Here is a 22,202-nt window from a genome sequence, read left to right as displayed (position 1 = left end):
ACCAATCCGAGCATGTACGTAGCAGTGTGCAGTCGATCAATATCAACTACCAACGTCCTCACGCATACAGACGACGCACAGGAAGACGAAGATGACCCGAAACAGGAACAACGGGCAGCAAAACCCCCAACAGTAGCAGCCTACCCGAGCAGTCAGTGGTACGCGCCGTACAGGGAAACAAACCCCGCCGTGCGCCGCCTCGCCGCGATGGGCGCGGTTGACCTGGCTTTGGGTGGTGGGGCCCGATGCAAAACACGGGCCCAGCCGGTGATCGAAACCGGGACCTCTCGCACCCAAAGCGAGAATCATACCACTAGACCACTAGGCCGCTAACCTAACCTCAACAAATACACATGTCGCGCATACTGCCACAAAACAACACGCACACACACTCAACCACGCTCTGCACGCACACCTCCACCGCCATTCGATTCTGTGCCCGCTTGTCGAGTCGCGGATCTCCGGTTCCTTCTCTAGACCATCTTATCGACGATTTACTGATATCAAATTATAGAGGTGCGACACAGAGGAGGCGACACAAGCATCCAGGCCGGTATTCCATACGGCAGCGCCATCGCAGAGACTCGTACTTCGCACCCGATGGCCACACGCACACACAACCATGGTGCGTCGGGCCAACGGCACAACGCCGAAAACGACCCACCAATCCGAGCATGTACGTAGCAGTGTGCAGTCGATCAATATCAACTACCAACGTCCTCACGCATACAGACGACGCACAGGAAGACGAAGATGACCCGAAACAGGAACAACGGGCAGCAAAACCCCCAACAGTAGCAGCCCACCCGGGCAGTCAGTGGTACGCGCCGTACAGGGAAACAAACCCCGCCGTGCGCCGCCTCGCCGCGATGGGCGCGGTTGACCTGGCTTTGGGTGGTGGGGCCCGATGCAAAACACGGGCCCAGCCGGTGAACCGGGACCTCTCGCACCCAAAGCGAGAATCATACCACTAGACCATTAGGCCGCTAACCTAACCTCAACAAATACACATGTCGCGCATACTGCCACAAAACAACACGCACACACACTCAACCACGCTCTGCACGCACACCTCCACCGCCATTCGATTCTGTGCCCGCTTGTCGAGTCGCGGATCTCCGGTTCCTTCTCTAGACCATCTTATCGACGATTTACTGATATCAAATTATAGAGGTGCGACACAGAGGAGGCGACACAAGCATCCAGGCCGGTATTCCATACGGCAGCGCCATCGCAGAGACTCGTACTTTGCACCCGATGGCCACAAGCACACACAACCATGGTGCGTCGGGCCAACGGCACAACGCCGAAAACGACCCACCAATCCGAGCATGTACGTAGCAGTGTGCAGTCGATCAATATCAACTACCAACGTCCTCACGCATACAGACGACGCACAGGAAGACGAAGATGACCCGAAACAGGAACAACGGGCAGCAAAAACCCCAACAGTAGCAGCCCACCCGAGCAGTCAGTGGTACGCGCCGTACAGGGAAACAAACCCCGCCGTGCGCCGCCTCGCCGCGATGGGCGCGGTTGACCTGGCTTTGGGTGGTGGGGCCCGATGCAAAACACGGGCCCAGCCGGTGAACCGGGACCTCTCGCACCCAAAGCGAGAATCATACCACTAGACCACTAGGCCGCTAACCTAACCTCAACAAATACACATGTCGCGCATACTGCCACAAAACAACACGCACACACACTCAACCACGCTCTGCACGCACACCTCCACCGCCATTCGATTCTGTGCCCGCTTGTCGAGTCGCGGATCTCCGGTTCCTTCTCTAGACCATCTTATCGACGATTTACTGATATCAAATTATAGAGGTGCGACACAGAGGAGGCGACACAAGCATCCAGGCCGGTATTCCATACGGCAGCGCCATCGCAGAGACTCGTACTTTGCACCCGATGGCCACAAGCACACACAACCATGGTGCGTCGGGCCAACGGCACAACGCCGAAAACGACCCACCAATCCGAGCATGTACGTAGCAGTGTGCAGTCGATCAATATCAACTACCAACGTCCTCACGCATACAGACGACGCACAGGAAGACGAAGATGACCCGAAACAGGAACAACGGGCAGCAAAACCCCCAACAGTAGCAGCCCACCCGGGCAGTCAGTGGTACGCGCCGTACAGGGAAACAAACCCCGCCGTGCGCCGCCTCGCCGCGATGGGCGCGGTTGACCTGGCTTTGGGTGGTGGGGCCCGATGCAAAACACGGGCCCAGCCGGTGAACCGGGACCTCTCGCACCCAAAGCGAGAATCATACCACTAGACCACTAGGCCGCTAACCTAACCTCAACAAATACACATGTCGCGCATACTGCCACAAAACAACACGCACACACACTCAACCACGCTCTGCACGCACACCTCCACCGCCATTCGATTCTGTGCCCGCTTGTCGAGTCGCGGATCTCCGGTTCCTTCTCTAGACCATCTTATCGACGATTTACTGATATCAAATTATAGAGGTGCGACACAGAGGAGGCGACACAAGCATCCAGGCCGGTATTCCATACGGCAGCGCCATCGCAGAGACTCGTACTTCGCACCCGATGGCCACACGCACACACAACCATGGTGCGTCACAACGCCGAAAACGACCCACCAATCCGAGCATGTACGTAGCAGTGTGCAGTCGATCAATATCAACTACCAACGTCCTCACGCATACAGACGACGCACAGGAAGACGAAGATGACCCGAAACAGGAACAACGGGCAGCAAAACCCCCAACAGTAGCAGCCTACCCGAGCAGTCAGTGGTACGCGCCGTACAGGGAAACAAACCCCGCCGTGCGCCGCCTCGCCGCGATGGGCGCGGTTGACCTGGCTTTTGGTGGTGGGGCCCGATGCAAAACACGGGCCCAGCCGGTGATCGAAACCGGGACCTCTCGCACCCAAAGCGAGAATCATACCACTAGACCACTAGGCCGCTAACCTAACCTCAACAAATACACATGTCGCGCATACTGCCACAAAACAACACGCACACACACTCAACCACGCTCTGCACGCACACCTCCACCGCCATTCGATTCTGTGCCCGCTTGTCGAGTCGCGGATCTCCGGTTCCTTCTCTAGACCATCTTATCGACGATTTACTGATATCAAATTATAGAGGTGCGACACAGAGGAGGCGACACAAGCATCCAGGCCGGTATTCCATACGGCAGCGCCATCGCAGAGACTCGTACTTCGCACCCGATGGCCACACGCACACACAACCATGGTGCGTCACAACGCCGAAAACGACCCACCAATCCGAGCATGTACGTAGCAGTGTGCAGTCGATCAATATCAACTACCAACGTCCTCACGCATACAGACGACGCACAGGAAGACGAAGATGACCCGAAACAGGAACAACGGGCAGCAAACCCCCAACAGTAGCAGCCTACCCGAGCAGTCAGTGGTACGCGCCGTACAGGGAAACAAACCCCGCCGTGCGCCGCCTCGCCGCGATGGGCGCGGTTGACCTGGCTTTGGGTGGTGGGGCCCGATGCAAAACACGGGCCCAGCCGGTGATCGAAACCGGGACCTCTCGCACCCAAAGCGAGAATCATACCACTAGACCACTAGGCCGCTAACCTAACCTCAACAAATACACATGTCGCGCATACTGCCACATAACAACACGCACACACACTCAACCACGCTCTGCACGCACACCTCCACCGCCATTCGATTCTGTGCCCGCTTGTCGAGTCGCGGATCTCCGGTTCCTTCTCTAGACCATCTTATCGACGATTTACTGATATCAAATTATAGAGGTGCGACACAGAGGAGGCGACACAAGCATCCAGGCCGGTATTCCATACGGCAGCGCCATCGCAGAGACTCGTACTTCGCACCCGATGGCCACACGCACACACAACCATGGTGCGTCACAACGCCGAAAACGACCCACCAATCCGAGCATGTACGTAGCAGTGTGCAGTCGATCAATATCAACTACCAACGTCCTCACGCATACAGACGACGCACAGGAAGACGAAGATGACCCGAAACAGGAACAACGGGCAGCAAAACCCCCAACAGTAGCAGCCTACCCGAGCAGTCAGTGGTACGCGCCGTACAGGGAAACAAACCCCGCCGTGCGCCGCCTCGCCGCGATGGGCGCGGTTGACCTGGCTTTGGGTGGTGGGGCCCGATGCAAAACACGGGCCCAGCCGGTGATCGAAACCGGGACCAGGACATCCGAAAGAGTATGAAGCCAGCTGGACCGACGACCACAAGCTCGTAAGCGCGACTGGTCACGAGTGCGCGCCGCCTAAGTGTCTGGACTACGACGCCGCCCTCGACACCAGCATCATCCACGAGGATCTTGCGAATGGTCGCGACATCTCCGATGGCTACAACAGACCCGCGCGTGTCGACGCGACCGAAGAACATCCGACAGCGACACCTCCAAGTCGCTCCACCCGAAGCATCATGTTCCCGACTGGCTGCGCGTGCGTTGGGCGTGCTTGAGTGCTCATGCGAAGCGCTCCGCTCGGCCGCGCAGTGCCGAGTGCCCTTGCCGACGTCGACCAGTGTGTTCTTCAGTTGTTTGGAGTGTGTGCGGCTGCGCTTAAGTTACCTAGGCGCAACTTAGAGAGGAGGGTGATGGAAAGGGCCCATTTATATAAGTATAAGTAGGTAGAAGTTACATAGGTTCATACACAAAAGTAGGTGCTAGGGTGTGACCTGCTGTCATGTTCTGATTGGTTGAAAGTGAGGAGCCAGACCCATTTCATCCAATCAGGTGCCCACTTAGATTTGAGTGGTTCACAAGGGTAAGGGGGCCTCCGCCCCCGTCCCATACATAAACAGAGTTGATTTTACCCTAAAGACAAGACTTGAGCTTATTATTGCAAGCTTCCTCTTATCTACAGTGTGCGCTAGTGGCGGTATCTCTTACCCCGTTACAATAGTGAGACATGGTACTTAGCAAACACGATCCTCTATGCCAAGCAAATGTAATTACCAAGTTTGAGCTCACAAGAGCCGCCGTTCCAATGAAACGGGCTATAGATCAGAGGTGTTGAGCCATCCCTCTACTGAATCCGAAGGGTCGTGCTGGTGCCAAAGAATATATTCTCAAGCGACTCTTCGATACTAACTCTAGGAAAAGGTATACCTATAAATAACTTACACCAAAAGCATGTATTGGGGTCAGGTTAAAAAAAAACAAGATTGATGATGTCATAACTCGATATCAACTCCGCCTACGATGCTGCTGAAGATAGCACTGGGTTACTCAAACAACGTGGCTTATGCCAAAAACCAAAAATCTCTATCCCACATGAAACACCAGGTCCCCGTCGTGCTGTTCCGCACCTACCATTGCTCTCCCCGCAGCCTACAACCGCGTAAGTGACCTCCGTCCACATTCCCACCTGGCAGCCCAACACCTCACCATGCGGATGAGGATGAGCCTATGGCAAACCGATTGTTAGCGTCAAGGCCATCCAGCAACAACATTCAGCATGTCAGACAGAACCTCCTCTACCATCACTGGCACAAAATCGGCAGTCGTCTTCGCTTTGCCTTCCGTGTCCTTGGCCGCGTCCGCTATGCTCGCAGGTTGGCTGTTCTGCGCCGTCTCTTTCACTTCAGCGGCATCTATGGGCACGCCCACCGCAGCTGACACAGCGCTGGGAGCCTCCTTGGACTGTGCGATCTCCATTTCCGTCGCGTGCTTGACATCTATCTTCCTCGTCGCCTTCTTCGCTCCCTTCGTCTTACCGCCTCCTTCTGCATCCTTCTCCTCCGCACGGCGGACGCGCGTGGCGCTCACTCAACAGCCCCTCCGGACAGAGCTGCCGCTTCCGCTCTGAGAGCTCATAGCGTGGTGTCTTTCTCGTCGTATTGAGCATCTTGCTTTCCCCACGGTATTTCTGAAATGCACGGTGACCACTCGGGGTCGTGGTGGGTGACAAGCCCACTTCGCTCAACCTACTATCTTGATCTTACTATAGCGATGAAAGGCGAATACGTACATACAAATTTGAAGAATAAGGACCGCTCATCTTGAAGGTACAATATAGCATGGACGCAAAAAAATGTCACAGGCTATACACTCCGTATCTTCCACGGTACAAACGTTGGGAAGTAAGGGGCTAACCAGTTTAATTGTGTTTCTACAGGTCTTAACGTTTGAAAATGAAACCTTCTCGACAGCACAAATAATCGCTCAGCCTAGGAATTATCTAGCCTCCAACCAGCGCCATTTATGCAGCCGACTTTTCCTCAATACCCCTCGCACCGTTTACTGCACATCAAGTTCGAACGCAGTTTGGAAATTTTCTCTAAACCTGAAACGAGTTTTCGTACCGCTTATATGTCCACTGTATCTCGTTTGCTCAGCTACAAGGTTGCTGCGCTTTTGCTGGGAGACCTTCATTATTTTTTTTTATTGGGTTTGTTCGAGTTGGTGCCAGTACCCATCACTACCAATACTCATTAACCACTTCACTGTAAAAATGTCTGGTCTAAGCTGGAGAAATTCGTGGCGAGTGAACGATGGTGTAAGAGGTATGCAGCGTAATCCCTGTACTGTTTCAACGCGGGATGTTCCAACGAAGTGGTGCGCAAATTGCCATGGTGGCGCAGGCTGTGTTTCTTGTAGGAGCATGAGCATCCGAAGAATCGTTGCTCCTTGGGCTTTCCATACGGTGCTAGCGAATGCCAAATCAACTGCATGTTGAATGTAGCGAAGTGGTTTCATCGAAATGCTTCTCGAGGTGTGCGAAAACTTGACTTTGTCATTGTCAGCTTTGGCCGTAATGATTCCAATTGGAATTATCACTCGACTTTTGTACGTTTCACCTGCACTGTTTGACAGCATTGCTGTTTCCAAGTTCAAATGATCAGGCCAGTGAAGCCCATTCACTTCTTCTCCAGATGGTTCTATCAACACCACGTTGATGTATTCTGGAGGCCATGGCAGATTGACTATAGACAACCTTTTCTGAGTAGCGCCAAGTATAAGGTCAGACGCAGCTTGGGCCTTTTCAGCGTCATCCCATCCGAGCGAATGCAAGTAGCAGGCTGTACCATTTGCTACACCCAGTATCACATTGCCGACACCGTTATCCAGAATTTGCGCTGGAGCATTTTGTGTAAAGTATGCGAAGAGATACGGATGCGTATCTTCGTCATACAGCACATTCGCCACAGCCTCTGGTATACTTCCCTTAATTTGACGACGCTAGCGAATGACCAGCGTGTTGTTTAGCGCCGCAAACGTGAGAACGGCAGGTTGAGTTAGCGTAGCTCTGTCCAAGTTTCCTGTTACCAGAATGCGGTAGTCGTAGAGCTACCCAGGATCATTGATTATATCCGTGGGCGTGAGTTCTTGCTGAAGTGATGATAAAATTTGTGGCGTTACAGGAAAATAATCTGCTCCATTTTCATCGTTCCAATCAGTACCGTTTGGATAACGATCGGGTAGTCGATGAAATTGCTCAAGATTTTTCTGCTGTCGCTTGCATTTTTGAGCTCGGAGCTGTTCGTGCAAGAAGAACACGCGAAATCGTCGGAAGAGATCGCGAGCTTTGACATCGTAATCTCGTTTTGGATCAACATACATGTTTTTGCAGAGGGAAACGCCGCCAACGACGTTCAGTTGGTGAAAATCGCCCACCTTTTGAGGTCATGTTAGTGAATGGATAATGAAATGTTTGAATGTCAGAAGTTTACGTACCAGCATTAGCGACATTCCGCCAAATATTTTGTTCGGATCGTAGAGAGAACGAAGTCGTTCATCGATTTGGGCGAGCAATTCAGTAGACACCATAGATATCTCATCGATTACCACCTACCACCAGCCCGACAGTATCATCAAACTGCATCTTGAGAGTTTCGAGTGCGGTCGGGTTTAATGGCCGTTTTGACTTCGTGGCGATTTTAAGGGCCGAGTGTATAGTTTGGCCACCAGGTAACAGACAAGCTCCGGCTCCAGTTGGACAAGTGTTTATGACGTGGACGCCTCGAGCCTCCAATTCCGCTTGAATGCGTCGGATGACAAACGATTTGCCAGTCCCACCACTCCCGTGTAGCAATGTTAGCGACTGAGACCTCTTTCCATGCACAGCGTCCATCACTTCATTTACAACGTGGTCTAGCACTTGGTATTGGTCGTGGTTGAGTGTCGTTGGTGATATGAAGGTCTTCTGCGTAGGTTTGTCGCCACAGTAGCCACTATTTCGGCTTTCACTTTCATCGACTGTCGAGGACGGTGGTAAGGTGTGTATCTGCTTCGCGATATCAGCTAATCGGAAGGGATTGTTTGTTGCATTCTTTGTCGATTCCTCGCTAGACGTATTCCCGGCCAGTTCGTTGCCACAGTACACCAAATCGTTTCCACAACGGCCAGACGTTCTTTTTGTCACAGTTTTACGAATTGATTCAGGAATCGTTTTCCAAAACCGATCTCTTAGAGAGCGGATTTTGGCTTGGACATCTGATTTGTAGTGCGTCGTCAAGCTTAGAAGCTGAAAAACATCCTCATCGTTTGTGAGAATTCCAAGTGCTTCTGCACAACCAATTGCGGGCCCAGTAGTTTCCTGCGCTGTATTTTGTTCTGTAGCCGGTGTATCATCCGAGGAGAGTTCATTCCAGTAGTCGGCATTCCGAGCACGCCATGCTGAATAAGTGCAGCCACTATTTTCATTACGATAGCCGCGCTTTAGAAGATTCGAAATCGAGCGAAAGCGCTGGCGATTAATTAGCGATGCTTCACGGGTATCCCAGCACTTGAAAAGGGATCGAAGACCATCAGCCGATGGTTCAAACATTGGCGCCCTGGTTTGAAGATCCCAGGGTGTGTATGTGCCAATGATTGCCCTGCACGTAATAGTAGCGATGTTAGAGACGAGTAAAATATCGCGTACCTTGAACTACAGCGTACTTGGCGAGGGTGTCCATCTTTGCTTCTGATTTCAATGCCGCTTGATACGTCGGAAGAGGGGGACCTCCAAGCATCGGAGTCATAAATTTTGTTCGTATACAACCCTCGTAGTGTGGATACAATGGGTGGCTCGATGCAAACGAAAATCCAGCTCTGCGGGGTCTTCCTCGTTGAATAGTCACATCTTCATCGTTGGAAGAGGGCATAACTTTGCGGATATCCACAATTGATTCAAACTCAATTGGTGACAGCTCTGCAAAATGCTTTCCACGATGGCGGTATGACTCCGCTTGAGTAAGAAATACGACCTCGCTACCCACCGTAAATTTGCGTGCGTGGCTACTTCGATCAGCACTAGAATCATCTTCGTCGAATATGATTTCAGCCTGCTCATCTTGTTCTCCATACAGTACATCAATTATCTGCTGCAGTTCGCACTGAATACTTTGACCTCCAGTTGAGCTCGTATCCGGAGCGACCACGGGTCTTGCTGCAATTTCTCGTAAATAGTCATGCGGGAAAATATACCAAAATGAGTCAGACGACAGATATGATGAGTTCCCGAGTAGAGCGTACACCATTAAGGCGTGGGGCCATTCATGTCCTCCGTTAAACGCATTTACCGTTCTCGTTGCGAGGTATTGACCTTGGCGAATCGGTAGGTGGCTGTCTTCGGCGGTACTCCCGTGCTCTTCAGCGTACGTTATTGCCGACATCATTGCACTTGTGGCGGATTTGAGCCCACTTGTATCTTTAGTCATATATTGTCGCTGATATTCATTCACAAACTCGCCAGCATCTTCAGATGCCAAGACGGATGAATTCGTGTGACTTCCTGTAAGAACGCTTAAGATATGGTTAGTTTCGACAACCATTTTATCCCGCTCTGGCCGATGTTGTTCCCAGGTAATGGGTGGGTCTAGGTGGGGGCGCACCAGTTGCCCTTGCTCCAAATCGTAACCACTATCAATCGCCGCGAGAGTTTTTTCGGAGACGGGAAAGCTCACAACTTTGTCTCTTTGTGCTTCGTACCAGTACCCTCGCGTATCAATCTCAACTCAATCGGTCTTGTATCGTCCTCGAAAACTCCCGCGGGTCGGCTAAGGCGGCACCTAAAACGTCCTTGCTTTCCTTTTAGGCAAGTGGCAGAGTGGCGGTGAAAGTTTGTGGCAGCAGCACAACGTTCTGCCACTAGCTTAAACCGGTTGTATGCCGTTTGCGCCGACGGAACCTCCATTTCACAAGGCCTCAACAACGTCGAGGCTACAGATGCAGTAGTGTCAGCAGAACGTTTTAGGCACTCCTCTCGATATTGGTGCGTTGCTAGCGATAGTTGCGTGTGCGACACACTGTCCAACCAACGTGCTGCTTTTTCACAAAGCCGAGGAGACGGGATTAATCGTGTAAGCAGCTCCAGCGACCACGTAGAGTTGTAGACAGTCATATGAGCATGAAGTCGACCATCGTTTTGCGGCTCCACAACTGCACCAAACGCAGCTACCTTTCCAAATGCCCCAGCCTCCCGCTGATCGAAATCTCTACTAACTCGAGTTGAACTACTTTCATCACCCGCAAAGTGTCTCGTATAGCATTTTTAAGCCTGGCTGTAAACATTTGAGCTGCGAGAGCAGGAAATTTTGCAGATACTGATAAGCGCATACGCGGTGATCGACGAAGTTCATACGGAAGATCATCCCACGCGCAGTTTGCACGCGAAAACACACACTCTGGTTGATTCCACTGCTTCAATTTGCGGAGTTGCGCTATTCGATGTAATCGAAGATCGTCATGCTCAGGAGGCACCAAAGTAGTCCAGTGGTGCGCAAGTCCGTATCGACAGCTGAGAGCAGCTAGGTTGGGCCGAGCTGAAGCGATTTCGAAGGGAGAAAAGGGAACTGGTTCGCCGACGATGGATAGCACTCGAAGTAACTGCGCGTTGAGCATTTTCGCGCTTGTTGACGTTGGATTGCTCTGCGCGTCGAGCAATTGTTGCTTGAATCCATCATCATTCGCTAGTTTCGCCAATTTAAGAAGAGCTTTGCCATGTGTAACACTGACATGAGCTGCCTTCCGTACGGCGGCGTGACGCTGTTTCTGGTTGAAAAGCGTTGCCACAAATACAACATCTTCTTCAAAACGACCGTCATAGTACTTGAAAAGGTGATCAACGAGATGCTTTGGCATCGATCCCTTCGGCAGCATATCACCTCCTCTTAGAAACAGCGTCGGGAATGCGCCCGCTAACAACTTGCCGTTTGCGTCCCATTCCACGACGGGTTCAGCTGCGCGTGTTATTGGGATAGTGCAGTTTGCTTCGCCATCAGAGGGCTCGCGATGGTCTGCTCTTGTTTGGCCTGAGAGAAGGTCTACCATTGCGTCGACAACACCAACACCAGATTCGTCCAACGATCTTCTCAAGGGTGACTTTAGTACAGCCGATTTCTCTTGTATCACGTCCGCTGCCGCAGATGAGGTTCCGTTTACATCGTCGTTGTTGTTGGTGTCTTGAGAGACATCATAAAGACGCTCTGCCGAATCCGATGCCTCCACAACAACATTTTCTCGAATTTGTTTCTCCAATTCTCTCAGTGCCGCACGTCGGCACCACGAACTATCAATGGAAATACCTTCCTCCAGCCAGTAAGAGTGCGTTTTTTCAAGTACAGAAAGCCAGCGAAATATGGCATCTTCGGGGACGGAAAACAAGTTTTGAAAACGGTGCTGCTCAACACGCCATTGCTCTTTTGGTCCAAGAAACGTCACCCGAGGAATGCAATCCATATCCGTATGAGGTAGCGCCTTCGAACACTGACTAGGACCATTCGACGGAAAGCAAATAATGTGCCCTGTCATGTGCTTGCCAGACAAAGAAACTTCGATTCCAAAGCGGCGGACTGGACATATGCAATTGGTTGCAACTTCGTTGAGCTGAGGAAGATTACCTCTTCTACCATAGTCATGACCACAAGCGATACTAAATGACGAGCTCCGCGGATTTACTGCGCACGTCTTGCATAGCACAACCTCATCATCACAAACTACCAGATCCGGATTTATGTAGAGCAGGTCCCCATTGCTCACGACAACTTGGCAATGCTCGTTCAAGATATCATCAGGAACTCCACCATACCGCTCTTTGCGTTCTTGTGGCGTTGCCTTAAACGTTACTGGCAGCTCCGACAGCTTCATTCGCACGGCGCAGGACTCTGCATTCGCGATGATTTCGCAGCACGATGCACAAGCGGCAATATCCCCTGGTATATCTTACTGCACGGATTGTTGACACCGAATAGCTTCTTCTTGGCCTGGTGGGTCGTCTAAAACCCTTAGAAGCCGATCTCCCACAGTAGGCTGGGCTTCTGAAGTACGGCCGTTCCACTCACTACCCCGTTCTCCGGGGTTACCATTGGGAGGTCTTAAGTTGTGACGGGGCACACAGCACTTCTTAACAGAGGAAGCAGGAGTATACAAACTCCAAGTGAACAGCCGTTCACGTGTCCCTGGTCTGAAGGGGACGACTTGACTTGAAAAGCGGTAGATCTAAGACTGAATGTATTTATAGGTTGGTACAGATTTGGCCTGCATACAAATCCTAAGTTCCCTATAGTTTGTGTCATACAAAGTGTATCTGTTGGCTCTGAGGCCACTTGGGTCACTATCCAGGGGAGTGACCGATGTAGCCATCCCGGAATAGTGGCAGGGTCACTATTCCATGTAACCCCGTTACATAACTGCTCATCGTTGTGAACGAAAGCGTCAGGATGCTGAGCGCAACAGTGAAAATACGCCAGCGCAAGTAGTGGATGGGTGCTAAAGCCCTGCCCGTCACGCAACGTCTTCATGTCATCACTTGATAGACTCGTGGCATCCAGAATGCGATCCAATAGCTCTGCAAGTCTTGCGGTTCGATTCTCGCGCAGCACTTGAGCTTTTCTTGCACGTTTCGGTTTAAGGCCCGTCTTCATCTCCAGGTTGGCATCGCTTGTGTTCCGTTTAAGACCAGATACAGGAGCCGAAACTGGAGCTGTTTGCTGTTCTTCCGCCACAGCTTCACGAAACTGTTGAAGTTGGCGCGCACGGCTACGCCGCTGTTGATCCGTTTGAGATGGAGCTCGTACGCGTTGGGAGTGCTGCTGCCGTGCTTTCATGTTCGCTTTGTCGTAGCACGTTTTGAAATGGTTTTTGAGTCCATGAACTTCAACTGAAATGGTAGGTTGACCAAATTACTAATTCGTACTGTATTTTGACAAATGTTTGAGTATGTGCATTGTGCGAAAGGGCTCACGTCGGACTCTTCGTAACGGTGTCGAGACTCTCTCATTTGAGTGCGAGGACTCACTTCGACTATTGCGCTTGAACAATGTCACGCCACCCTATTCGCGATCTTTCTCCAGTGCTGGGCGTGCAATGGGAAGTTGTTGCACGCATCGCGTTTCTGTCTCCAGTCCGGCAGTGGTCGAATGCAAACGGAAGAGGCCACGTGATGAATGCAGAGCTTGTTGACGCAGAGGGCAGTCAATTTGTGCCTGCGCATTTAACAATGACACCAAGAATTTGGCTACAATCTTGCGTGGTGACGGCGTCTTCTTGTTCGCTGGTGGAAGAATCAGAAAAGCTGCGCGTGGATTTGGCAAGCCGAACCACACGTACGAAATAGGCTTGTCTTCTTCAGCTAGCGTGACTCCGGTTGAAGATGATGATTCCATCGAGCACGTGGACTACGCTTTCACAACTATTAGCGACCTCGCTCATGCTGATGCGCACGCACAAGTTGACATCCTCGCAATGATTATGGACGTCGGTGTTCTGGATAAAGTTGTTGACCGCAAAGATGGGGTTCAAGTCAAGCGAGAGCTAAAGCTGACAGATTCGTCGAACGTGGAGATTGTTTGCACTCTGTGGAATAAGTTTGCAGAGGTAGACTACACAGCGGCTTTGCACCAGCCGTACGCGTTCCGGCAAGTGATGGTGAATGAATTTCGGGGTCGGTCGCTGTCTACGCTGTCGTACACAATGGTCGTCCCGAATCCCAACTTACCTGACGTGATCACTCTGCAGGAGTGGTTCGACGATACTCGAGGCGAGTTCAGTGTTCCTATCAGCCTAGTGGATTGCAAGTTTACTTCACTGAAGGACGTAACATCGCAACCAAATGGCACATCTGTCAGCGTCATTGTGCGTGTTGATAAGCCGGACGACGTGACAGCGAAGGACGGGAGAATTCTACGCAAACGCAAGGTGGCTCTGCAAGACATGAGCGATACTGAAGTTGAATGCACACTGTGGCAAGCAGAAGTTGACAAGGTCTCGTCGGAACAACTGGAGAGAGTGCTGTCGCTCGAGAACTCTAAGGTTGTTATCTACGGAGACTGCCGCGTAGCCACGAGTGTGAAGACATTGGTTTTGGTTGATTCAGCAATCCCTGCCTGTTTCGAGCTAGTACGATGGTACACCACACCGCCCAATATTTCCGCCGATGACGATGATAAGGGGAACAAGTCTACCATGACTGCAGACGAAAAAAAGCAGTCCACCTCTCCCCAGCAACTGCAAGTTGCTACTGGTGCAGCGCTGGAGCACTCGCTCAGAGGTTCAATTGGAAACGTGGAGCCCGCAACCTTGCGCAGCCATTCTCCGCAAGCGACACCAAGCCCCATCGCCGCAGATGATCCTGGCACTCCGAGCAAGAAGCCGAAAAAGCGTGAGCGCGGGAGCTTAAAGGTGGGTAAGAGCAAGCGTCCGAAAGTGTCACCGTGAGGTGAAGGGCATTGCGAGCGGAAATTAACTGAGCTTAAGGTTCGCCATGAGGTGGGCACGCAAAGCTGGTGAACGGGCGCCTTCGTCAGTTTGGTGATTTTCGTGTTGACGCGCTAGGAGCAGAGATCTACTGGGCTTCTGCGCATGAATTGTTTTTGTATTGATTCAATCAACACATGTTTTACCACTGGCCTTGCATCTCCTTGCACTGCTGACTTGCCACTGAGAGAGGGAAGATGGTCTATTGTCCCTAAGTTGCTGCCAGTAGAGAACGTGCCAGGCAAAAAGAACCTGGCCCTCTGAACTACGAACTGGACATAGCCTTCTGGTTAGTATTTCCTTCCTCCCGAAACCTCTTAGAGCTTCCAAAAACGTTTTTCGCTCTTCAGATATTTTTTGCAAACTCGCTAATTGCGATTTCGATGTCTCCGGAACGTTACCTGTAACTGGGAATACTGTGGAGTAGCGCCCTCGCAGAAATCTCGCGAATGCGATCTCGCACAAACTCGGCGCGTCTGGATAGCGGTCGCGCCGAGCGAATTATTCCCGGTTGTTGGAGTAGCGTATCTTCGAAATACAGGCCCAAGTCTTCGCAGGCTTCGGAGTTGGGGGGGGGGGGGTTCTTGTGTTGACGCTTGTTCCTTGTCGTAGGGCGTCGAGCCTTGGGCGTGCGGCGTTATCGGGCCGACGTTTCCTCGGCGTTCCCGTCGGGCGTGCGGCGTTATCGGGCCGGCGTTTCCTGGGGCTTGTGTGGCGTTATCGGGCCTACACGGGGGGTCTAGTGCACGGCGGTTATCAGGCCAGTGCGGTCCTTCGCCTAGGCAGCGCGTTATCGGGCGCCCACCTAAACGGTATACGTTTAACGTGCCTTTGTTCCAGCACGGGTCTGTGGGGGGTGAGCACCCGAACCAGCAAACGACGGGGGGCCGCGATATCGAGGCGGCTCTACTTGCCGGCGCTTGGTGGTTCCCCTGGAACCTCGGAGAAGACGGGAGGTCTTTGTGGTTCAGAGAAATTTCGGGACTGAGTCCTTACCCTATCCTATGTCCTTGCTACTGGCTACTCTGTACTACTGCTTGCTAAGCCTACCGCTCTGGGCCTATCCCTACTTTTGTCGTGCTTGCACTGCCGTCCTTCAACCTGGTTTGCGTGGCGCAATCAAGATCTTACCTCGGCGCGTTTTGGTCGGCGGGGGTTAGGGTCGGCGCGTTTTGCTCGGCGGGGTTTAGGGTCGGCGCGTTTTGCAGAACCGGGTGCGCTGGTCGACCCGTCGGATGATTACGCGTCGCACTGGATTCTGGCACCGTGTCTCACGGCCCATCACCCACACCGACTTTCCCGTCGAGCTCGGCCCTGCGTCGCGCCCATCAATCCGCGTCGCGATCCATCAGCCGCGTCGAAGTCCATCACTCGCGTCCCGGCGCCTTCTTCCTCCGGCGCCCGGCGCGCCCACTTCTTCCGCGGGGTACTACACCACATTCGTCCCGCTGCCACGCACGCGCACTCCCCAGGTGGGTGTGTCGTCGCAGAACCTGCCCCGCGCCTTGGCTTCGTCTCGACACCATCGCGTTTTCTGCCCTCGCAGTCCGCTTCGCGGTACTCCAAGCTTCATGGCTCGCCGCCACGACGTCGACGTCAACGACATCGACCTGGAGGAAGAAGAGCTTGACACCAACGAGCTGGCTGCGCGGTTTGTGCCCTCGGCGCGCATCGTCCTCGCCTCCCCGTCGCGCCCCAAGTCCAGCTTCCGGCTTCAGGCGCCCCCGTCCACTCGGTGACTGCTCTTGTCGCCGACGCGCACACTCTCCAGCGCGAGAACCAGGAGCTGCGCGCCCAGTACGAACTCGTCTCAGCGCACAATGCGGGCTTGGCTACTCACGCGTCCGTGCTGCATGACCGCAATCTCGCGATCTTGCATCGTGCTCGCGAGGGTTATCGCGCAGGCATGATCCGGCTCGAGCAGGCGCTCCTCTCCTGGGAGCAGGCCGAGCGGGACTACGCCGTCCTGGAGGACCGAGTGGCCGACTTCCGCGCTCCTGCTACGCCGCCTCCCTCCACCGTGCTGCTAGCGCGGCTGTTTGCTGCACAAGGCGAGCGCAACGACGCGCGCGCCGAGCGTGACGACCTTCGCGTCGACCTCGCAGCCGCCCAAGCCGCCCTCGCTCCTGTCCAAGCGCGCGTGGCCGCTGCCGAAGCTGAACGAGATCACATGCGGCAGCTCGTGGCCACTGCCGAGCAGCAGCGCGACGCCGCTCTCGCTGAGCGTGACCGTGTGACCCGCGTTCTCGTGGTCGTCGAGCAAGACCGTGACGGGGCCCTCGACATGCGGGATCAAGTGCGTCGAGCCTCCACGGCCCTGAGACGCGAGCGAGACGCTGCTGTCACCGAGAGGGACCAGGCACGTCAAGCCGTGGCCGCCCTTGAGCAGCGGCGAGACGCTGCCGTCACCGAGAGAGATCAGGCTCGTCAGGCCTTGACCGCTCTGGAGCAGCAGCGCGCCCCGGTCGACGAAGAGCTCCGCGCGGCCCGTGTGTCGCTTTCTCAGAGCCGCATGGAAATCGAGGCGGCCCAGAACCTGAACGTCCCGCTGCAGAACGACCTTCGGCGCGTCAACGCGCTCTTAGTGGCCCACGCCGAGGAGCTCCGCCGCGGCGCGACGCGTATCCACGAGCTGGAGGAGTCAGTGGCTACTGCTACGACTCTCCGTGTGGCCGCCGAGTCCGAGATGGCGCGGGCTCAAGCCGGCGAACTTTGCGCCACATCTCGCGCGGCGCAGTATCGAGCTGGGTGGCTGTCCATTCGGCGGTCGTCTCAGCAGCGTCGAGGAGCGGTCGGCGCCCAGACCCATCGTCTCAGCGCTCGCGTCGCCGAGCTGGAGGAGGAGCGCAACTTGGCCATCCGAGAGCGCGACGAACGCGCTGTGGCTTGGCGTCGGATGCTTCGAGACGCGCGTCGGGGCCGAGAGCTGGCGCGGCGGGTGCGCGACGAGCTTGCCGATCGTCTCGCCGGCGTCGTAACGCGTGTAGGCGGGTAGATCGACACCGCTGACCTGGTCAGGCGACTCAAAGCCACTTTCACGGCGGAGATCGACGATGCGATCCCCCTCCCCCCTGCTATTCCTACGTCCGCAGCAGTTCCTGCGGCATCCGCGGTTCCTGTTCCTGCTTCAACTGCGTCGAGCTCTGGTACCCGGGCGGGCTCGTCGGCTTCGACGGCAGGCTCGACGACTGGCGCTTGCCCTCCAGCAGGTCCTTCGGGCTCCCGTCCTGTTCCGACTTCGTCCGCTGCCTCGTCCTCGTCGGGTTTTCGGCGACCTCGACACGGCGCGTCGAGTCGTTCGGGTTCTCAGTCACGCGCGCCTAGGCCGTCAGGAGTGGCGTCCGCTACGTCGTCTGGTTCTTCGCCCCTTCGACGTAGTCGGCGGCCCTCTACCGTGGCCGACACTGCGGCTTCCGAAAACGCCGCTGCGCAGGCCTCATCTGCAGCTACGCCCTCTGCGGCCGCTGCAGCGCGCGCACGAGAGGACGCGTCGCTCTTCGGCTCCGAGTCTTCGGACAGCGAGGACCAGACGCGGCGAGCTCAGTCCAAGCGCCGCCGGCTGCATAGCCCCGGGTCTCGCTCACGGTCGCCGGCGCGTCCGCCTCCTCGTTCGCCGTCACGGTCGCCGGCGCGTCCGCTTCCACGTTCGCCGGCGCGTCCGCTTCCACGTTCGCCGTCACGTTCCTGGACACCCCCGCGCTCCCGTTCTGCTTCGCGTTCGCGTTCACGCTCGGCCTCTCGTTCGCGTTTGCACTCGCCTCCACGCTCGCGCTCGCGTTCTCGCTCGCCCTCCTTGGCGTCGACGCCTTCGGCCGGCTCAACGCGTTCGGCGCACGCGGCGGGGTCGGCGCACTCGGCGGGGTCGGCGGCCTCGCGTCACTCTTCTCCTGCACAGCCGACGCACTCCTCGCCGAGGGGCCGTGCGGCAGCCGGAGCTGGACCAGGCCCTGGTCCGAGCGATTCGGGCGACTCCAGTGGCGACGACTCGTCCGCTTCCTCGTCGTCCCGCGCCTCGTCCTCGAGCACCGCCTCCAGCGGCTCGGCGGGGTTTGGTCCGTCGAGTTTTGGCTCGGCGAGTTCCGACTCCGGCGATTCTTCCATCGCAGCGCTTCCAGCCACAGTCGGAGGCATATCGGGTTCGCTTTCCACCGCCTCCTCGCCCGTATCCGGCTTGTGGTCGTCGGGTGGCAAGTCTATCCCTCTTCCCTTCGGCGCTTCCGCGACAGCCGCCAACACTGGGGTCACGGCGCGTCGCGTCCCGAGTTGTCTCGGCTCCGGTCGCAAGATGGCTTTAGGCGTCGGGTATGAGGGGCGATCCGTCATCGGTCCGTCGAGCTCGGCTGGGATCCAGTTCTCCTCCGCGTCGCGCGTCGTGCCGTACGCCAGATTCTGCCACTGCTGGTACCGGGTGGAGCCCAGTCGGACGAATCCACGGTTCCGAGGCTGGCCGTCAGACGGCGTCCACCACCCAAGCGTTTCATGCGCGTCGAGGGTTATCGCTGCGTCTCCGATGTTCGTGACACGCAGGTACGTTTTCTTTCCGACTCTCCCCTTGACAAAGGTAGTCACCCACGACTCTGCCCGTGTCACCCACAGGAACGGCGCGTTTCGATCCGGCCTCAGCAAGACTTCATGCGTGTCTCCTGGTTCGAGCCTCACAGGCGTCTTGACGTTGACCGAGTGCATCCGTGCGCCGTATAGCGGTCTTCGTCCGATCATCTGGATATGCACCTCGTCGGGGAGGCACGCCGTGCCGTCCGCAGTGTCGATGCGCACTCCAGCGGGCACCATGAAGTTCATTCCCAGGATTGCGTGTTGGCCGACCAAGTCGCCGACCCACAGGTGCATGTAGTACACCAAGTTCCCAGCTAAGGTAATCTTGACTCTGGTTCTCCCCACCGTGTAATATGTCTCATCACGAATTCCCACACACTCTTGCGTGATCTCCGTGTCAATCAGGCAGCCTACCTCATGAGCAAAGGTGGTGTCCAGGATGGACACCTCGGCACCTGTGTCGAGCAATAACACAGCACGGCGGTTGTTCAGCTTTCCATGAATCTTGGCCTGCTTGTACCACTTGTGCGGCGCGTAATGTTTCCAGTATCCGCGTCGCTCTCCTGGTTGCAAGTCAATGTCGTCCAGGGGTGGTTCACGTGCAAACTCGTCGTCCGTCGTACGTCGGACCGCCGAGATTCGCGGCGCGCGTTCTTGCGTGGTACGTTCCGGGTTGAATTCACATATATTATCATTCAGGGAAGTCGGGATCTCACTAACCACCTCTCGCGACTTCTTGGTCACATATGCATCGACGGAAACAGGTCGCTCGTCTCGTACTGGTTTCCAAGCCAGCGAGCGTCCTAGTTTAACATCTTCTCGGCGGCCGGCGGCAGCATTCCCGCGTGTTTATTCGGGTCAAACCACTGGCACAATTGGTTGAAGAACTCCTCCATCGAGCATTCTCCGGCTTCGTGCACGTCACCGCAGGCCTTGCACACCCTCAAGCATCGCTCCGTCGGGTGCTGGCCACCACACTTCTGACACGTCAACAACTTCCAGCAGTCTCCTTCGACATGGCGACGTGAACCACAGTGGCGGCACCGCGGGCGGTCGCGTCCCGAGTCGTCGGGATCGAAGTTGCGACGCGCCGGCTCTCCCGGCGGGGCCTGTCCCGCGACGAACAACTTGGCGCGTTCTTCGTCCGCCTCGTCTTGGTCGTACTGGCGATCGTCGCTGTCGCGACTTTCGCGTTCCGAGTCGTACTCGTCCGACGCGACGTGAATCGCATGCACGGCGCGCGCCGGCTGAGTCGGCGGGGTCGGCGCCTTTTGGCGGAACTTGTTCGAGCCGAAGAGAGTCTTTTTCTGGTGAGCCAATCCACGTTGTCGGGTACGCAGCTTCTTCTCCAGCGCCTCGGAGTCGGCGACCTCCATCAGCGTGAGACGCGAGGCGAGTTCGGCCTCCGTGTTCAGCGTCCGGATGAAATGCTCGACGTGTTCCCGCTTCTCTTCAGTCGTGCCCTCGGCGTATGAGATGTTGGTCCTTAAGCCCGCGACGTTGAGCCGGTACAAGTGATCCAGAGGGGTCTCGTCGGGGCGCTGAGCCGCATGGTAGTAGCGACTGGCCATTGACACGCCCTTGCCGCAGTACTGCACCCGGAATTGCTCCATCAGCTCGGTCCATGATTTCTTGACCTTCCTGGGCAACTGGAGATACCATTGGCGCGCAGGGCCGCTCATTAGATCGCTGAACTGCCCGGACACTTCTTCGCCCGTCATCCCGTCGCGCCGCGCGGCGGACTTCAGACGGTTGAGCCACAGTCTGGCTTTCTCTTCGCTGGCGTCCCGTCCCGAGAACGCTTTCAGCTCGGAAGATGCTGAGAGGCGTACGCGGGCGAGGGCTACGCCGCTGGCTGTCGCCGTCGAGACGGCGGCCGTGGTTCTTGGCACTCCGATGTCCAAGTCGAACAGCGGGGTCCTCATCCGCGTCGCGTCGAGTTCTGGACCTCGTCGAAGAACGCGAACTGACCGACTCCATGGCGACATCCGCTGCCTCCTGGGGGCAAGCTACCGTGGGTGTGGGATTCGCGGGCGGCTTCGGCCCCGTCGGAATTGCGGCCGTGTCGGCGCGCGGGGTGTTAATCACTGTCGTCTGCATCAGCTTGATGATAGATTCTCTCAAGGCCTTGGGAAGCACCTCCTCGGCGGGTTTCGTCACCTCTGTGCGTGTGGGCGCCGCGGATAGCTGCATGACGCGCGGCGGCCGGTTCATGGGCATGCACTTGGGCGACTCGAAACTGCTGTCGGAGTCCACGCTCGATTGGTATCGAGGTGGAGGCGAGGGCGTGGTCGTCGAAGTCTGGGCTGGACCCGCCGAGGGGCTCGGCGCGTCTTGGCCCGTCGCGGAACTCGTCGCGTCTTGTTTGACGGATCCGGCGAGAATCGTCAAGGGCTCCTGCACGACGCGAATCGCACGTAACCAAGATTTGAGGTCCCAATCGCACAGCCTCTCCATCTCGATAGCCCCCAGCACGAACCCCGAGTCACGTAGCATCCGGAAGAGAGTCGGCGCGGCGTGGGCAACGCTGGTGAGACTATTGAAGTCCGGCGCCACGAAGGGGCCTGTAAAGTTGCTCATCAGCATGGGCTTGAGGAAGACCAAGATTGGGTCTTGTTCTAGCAGACGGAAGAGCTCCGTGCGCGCCACAACGTACCGTACCTCCTCGACGGTGTACTGACGTCCCGTGTCCTTGCCTTGCGGCTTGGACAGCGACTCCTCCGCCGAGTCCGGCGCGCGCAGCTTCTTTTTCTTCCTCTTGGGCGGCTTGCGCTTCGTGGCTGGCTTGGCGGTGGGTTGTTGTTGGTCGTCGGCCTTTGCAGGCTTCCGACCAGTAGGACCGCGACTTGCGTCGCGGCCCTTCGCGGCTCCCTCGTCGGGAGCCGCATCGGGAACGGCAAACTGTTCTTCGTAGCCCTCCTGGTCGTCGCTGGCCCCGTGG

General features: G+C 55.7%; 6 protein-coding genes and 6 non-coding genes across 12 annotated transcripts; 2 read left to right on the top strand and 10 right to left on the bottom strand.

Moving 5' to 3' along the window:
• Positions 1–256: 256 nt before the first annotated feature.
• On the bottom strand, positions 257–328 carry PHYSODRAFT_t1418. Its single transcript has one exon. It is a non-coding gene; the product is annotated as a tRNA-Pro (tRNA).
• A 590-nt stretch (positions 329–918) lies between these two features.
• PHYSODRAFT_t1417 lies at positions 919–985 on the bottom strand. The gene has a single exon. It is a non-coding gene; the product is annotated as a tRNA-Pro (tRNA).
• Positions 986–1,575: 590 nt separating this feature from the next.
• On the bottom strand, positions 1,576–1,642 carry PHYSODRAFT_t1416. Its single transcript has one exon. It is a non-coding gene; the product is annotated as a tRNA-Pro (tRNA).
• A 590-nt stretch (positions 1,643–2,232) lies between these two features.
• On the bottom strand, positions 2,233–2,299 carry PHYSODRAFT_t1415. Its single transcript has one exon. It is a non-coding gene; the product is annotated as a tRNA-Pro (tRNA).
• A 579-nt stretch (positions 2,300–2,878) lies between these two features.
• Positions 2,879–2,950, bottom strand: PHYSODRAFT_t1414. Its single transcript has one exon. It is a non-coding gene; the product is annotated as a tRNA-Pro (tRNA).
• Positions 2,951–3,528: 578 nt separating this feature from the next.
• PHYSODRAFT_t1413 lies at positions 3,529–3,600 on the bottom strand. The gene has a single exon. It is a non-coding gene; the product is annotated as a tRNA-Pro (tRNA).
• A 294-nt stretch (positions 3,601–3,894) lies between these two features.
• Positions 3,895–4,488, top strand: PHYSODRAFT_338624 (hypothetical protein; the record flags this gene model as incomplete). The annotated part of the gene is made up of 3 exons (XM_009536480.1): positions 3,895–3,937; positions 3,994–4,190; positions 4,255–4,488. 3 exons carry the CDS (start codon positions 3,895–3,897, stop codon positions 4,486–4,488), a joined length of 474 nt encoding a protein of 157 aa, XP_009534775.1.
• A 970-nt stretch (positions 4,489–5,458) lies between these two features.
• PHYSODRAFT_338623 (hypothetical protein) lies at positions 5,459–8,928 on the bottom strand (the record flags this gene model as incomplete). The annotated part of the gene is made up of 2 exons (XM_009536479.1): positions 5,459–5,796; positions 8,895–8,928. The coding sequence occupies 2 exons, from the start codon at positions 8,926–8,928 to the stop codon at positions 5,459–5,461; spliced, it is 372 nt and encodes a 123-aa protein (XP_009534774.1).
• A 2,518-nt stretch (positions 8,929–11,446) lies between these two features.
• Positions 11,447–11,692, bottom strand: PHYSODRAFT_521432 (hypothetical protein; the record flags this gene model as incomplete). Its single annotated transcript, XM_009536478.1, has 1 exon — positions 11,447–11,692. A coding segment is annotated over one exon (246 nt), but the record flags the coding sequence as incomplete, so codon positions are not given.
• Positions 11,693–13,271: 1,579 nt separating this feature from the next.
• PHYSODRAFT_305275 (hypothetical protein) lies at positions 13,272–14,668 on the top strand (the record flags this gene model as incomplete). Its single annotated transcript, XM_009536477.1, has 2 exons — positions 13,272–13,391; positions 13,463–14,668. 2 exons carry the CDS (start codon positions 13,272–13,274, stop codon positions 14,666–14,668), a joined length of 1,326 nt encoding a protein of 441 aa, XP_009534772.1.
• Positions 14,669–18,583: 3,915 nt separating this feature from the next.
• Positions 18,584–19,603, bottom strand: PHYSODRAFT_523445 (hypothetical protein; the record flags this gene model as incomplete). Its single annotated transcript, XM_009536476.1, has 1 exon — positions 18,584–19,603. A coding segment is annotated over one exon (1,020 nt), but the record flags the coding sequence as incomplete, so codon positions are not given.
• Positions 19,604–20,064: 461 nt separating this feature from the next.
• PHYSODRAFT_522823 (hypothetical protein) lies at positions 20,065–21,186 on the bottom strand (the record flags this gene model as incomplete). Its single annotated transcript, XM_009536475.1, has 1 exon — positions 20,065–21,186. The coding sequence occupies one exon, from the start codon at positions 21,184–21,186 to the stop codon at positions 20,065–20,067; it is 1,122 nt and encodes a 373-aa protein (XP_009534770.1).
• Between the last annotated feature and the right edge of the window lie 1,016 nt (positions 21,187–22,202).

The sequence above is a fragment of the Phytophthora sojae genome (assembly GCF_000149755.1).
Source record: "Phytophthora sojae unplaced genomic scaffold PHYSOscaffold_9, whole genome shotgun sequence".
Lineage (NCBI taxonomy): Eukaryota > Oomycota > Peronosporomycetes > Peronosporales > Peronosporaceae > Phytophthora > Phytophthora sojae.
Note: the sequence above shows the minus strand (reverse complement) of the source record. Positions and strands in the feature narration are given on the sequence as shown.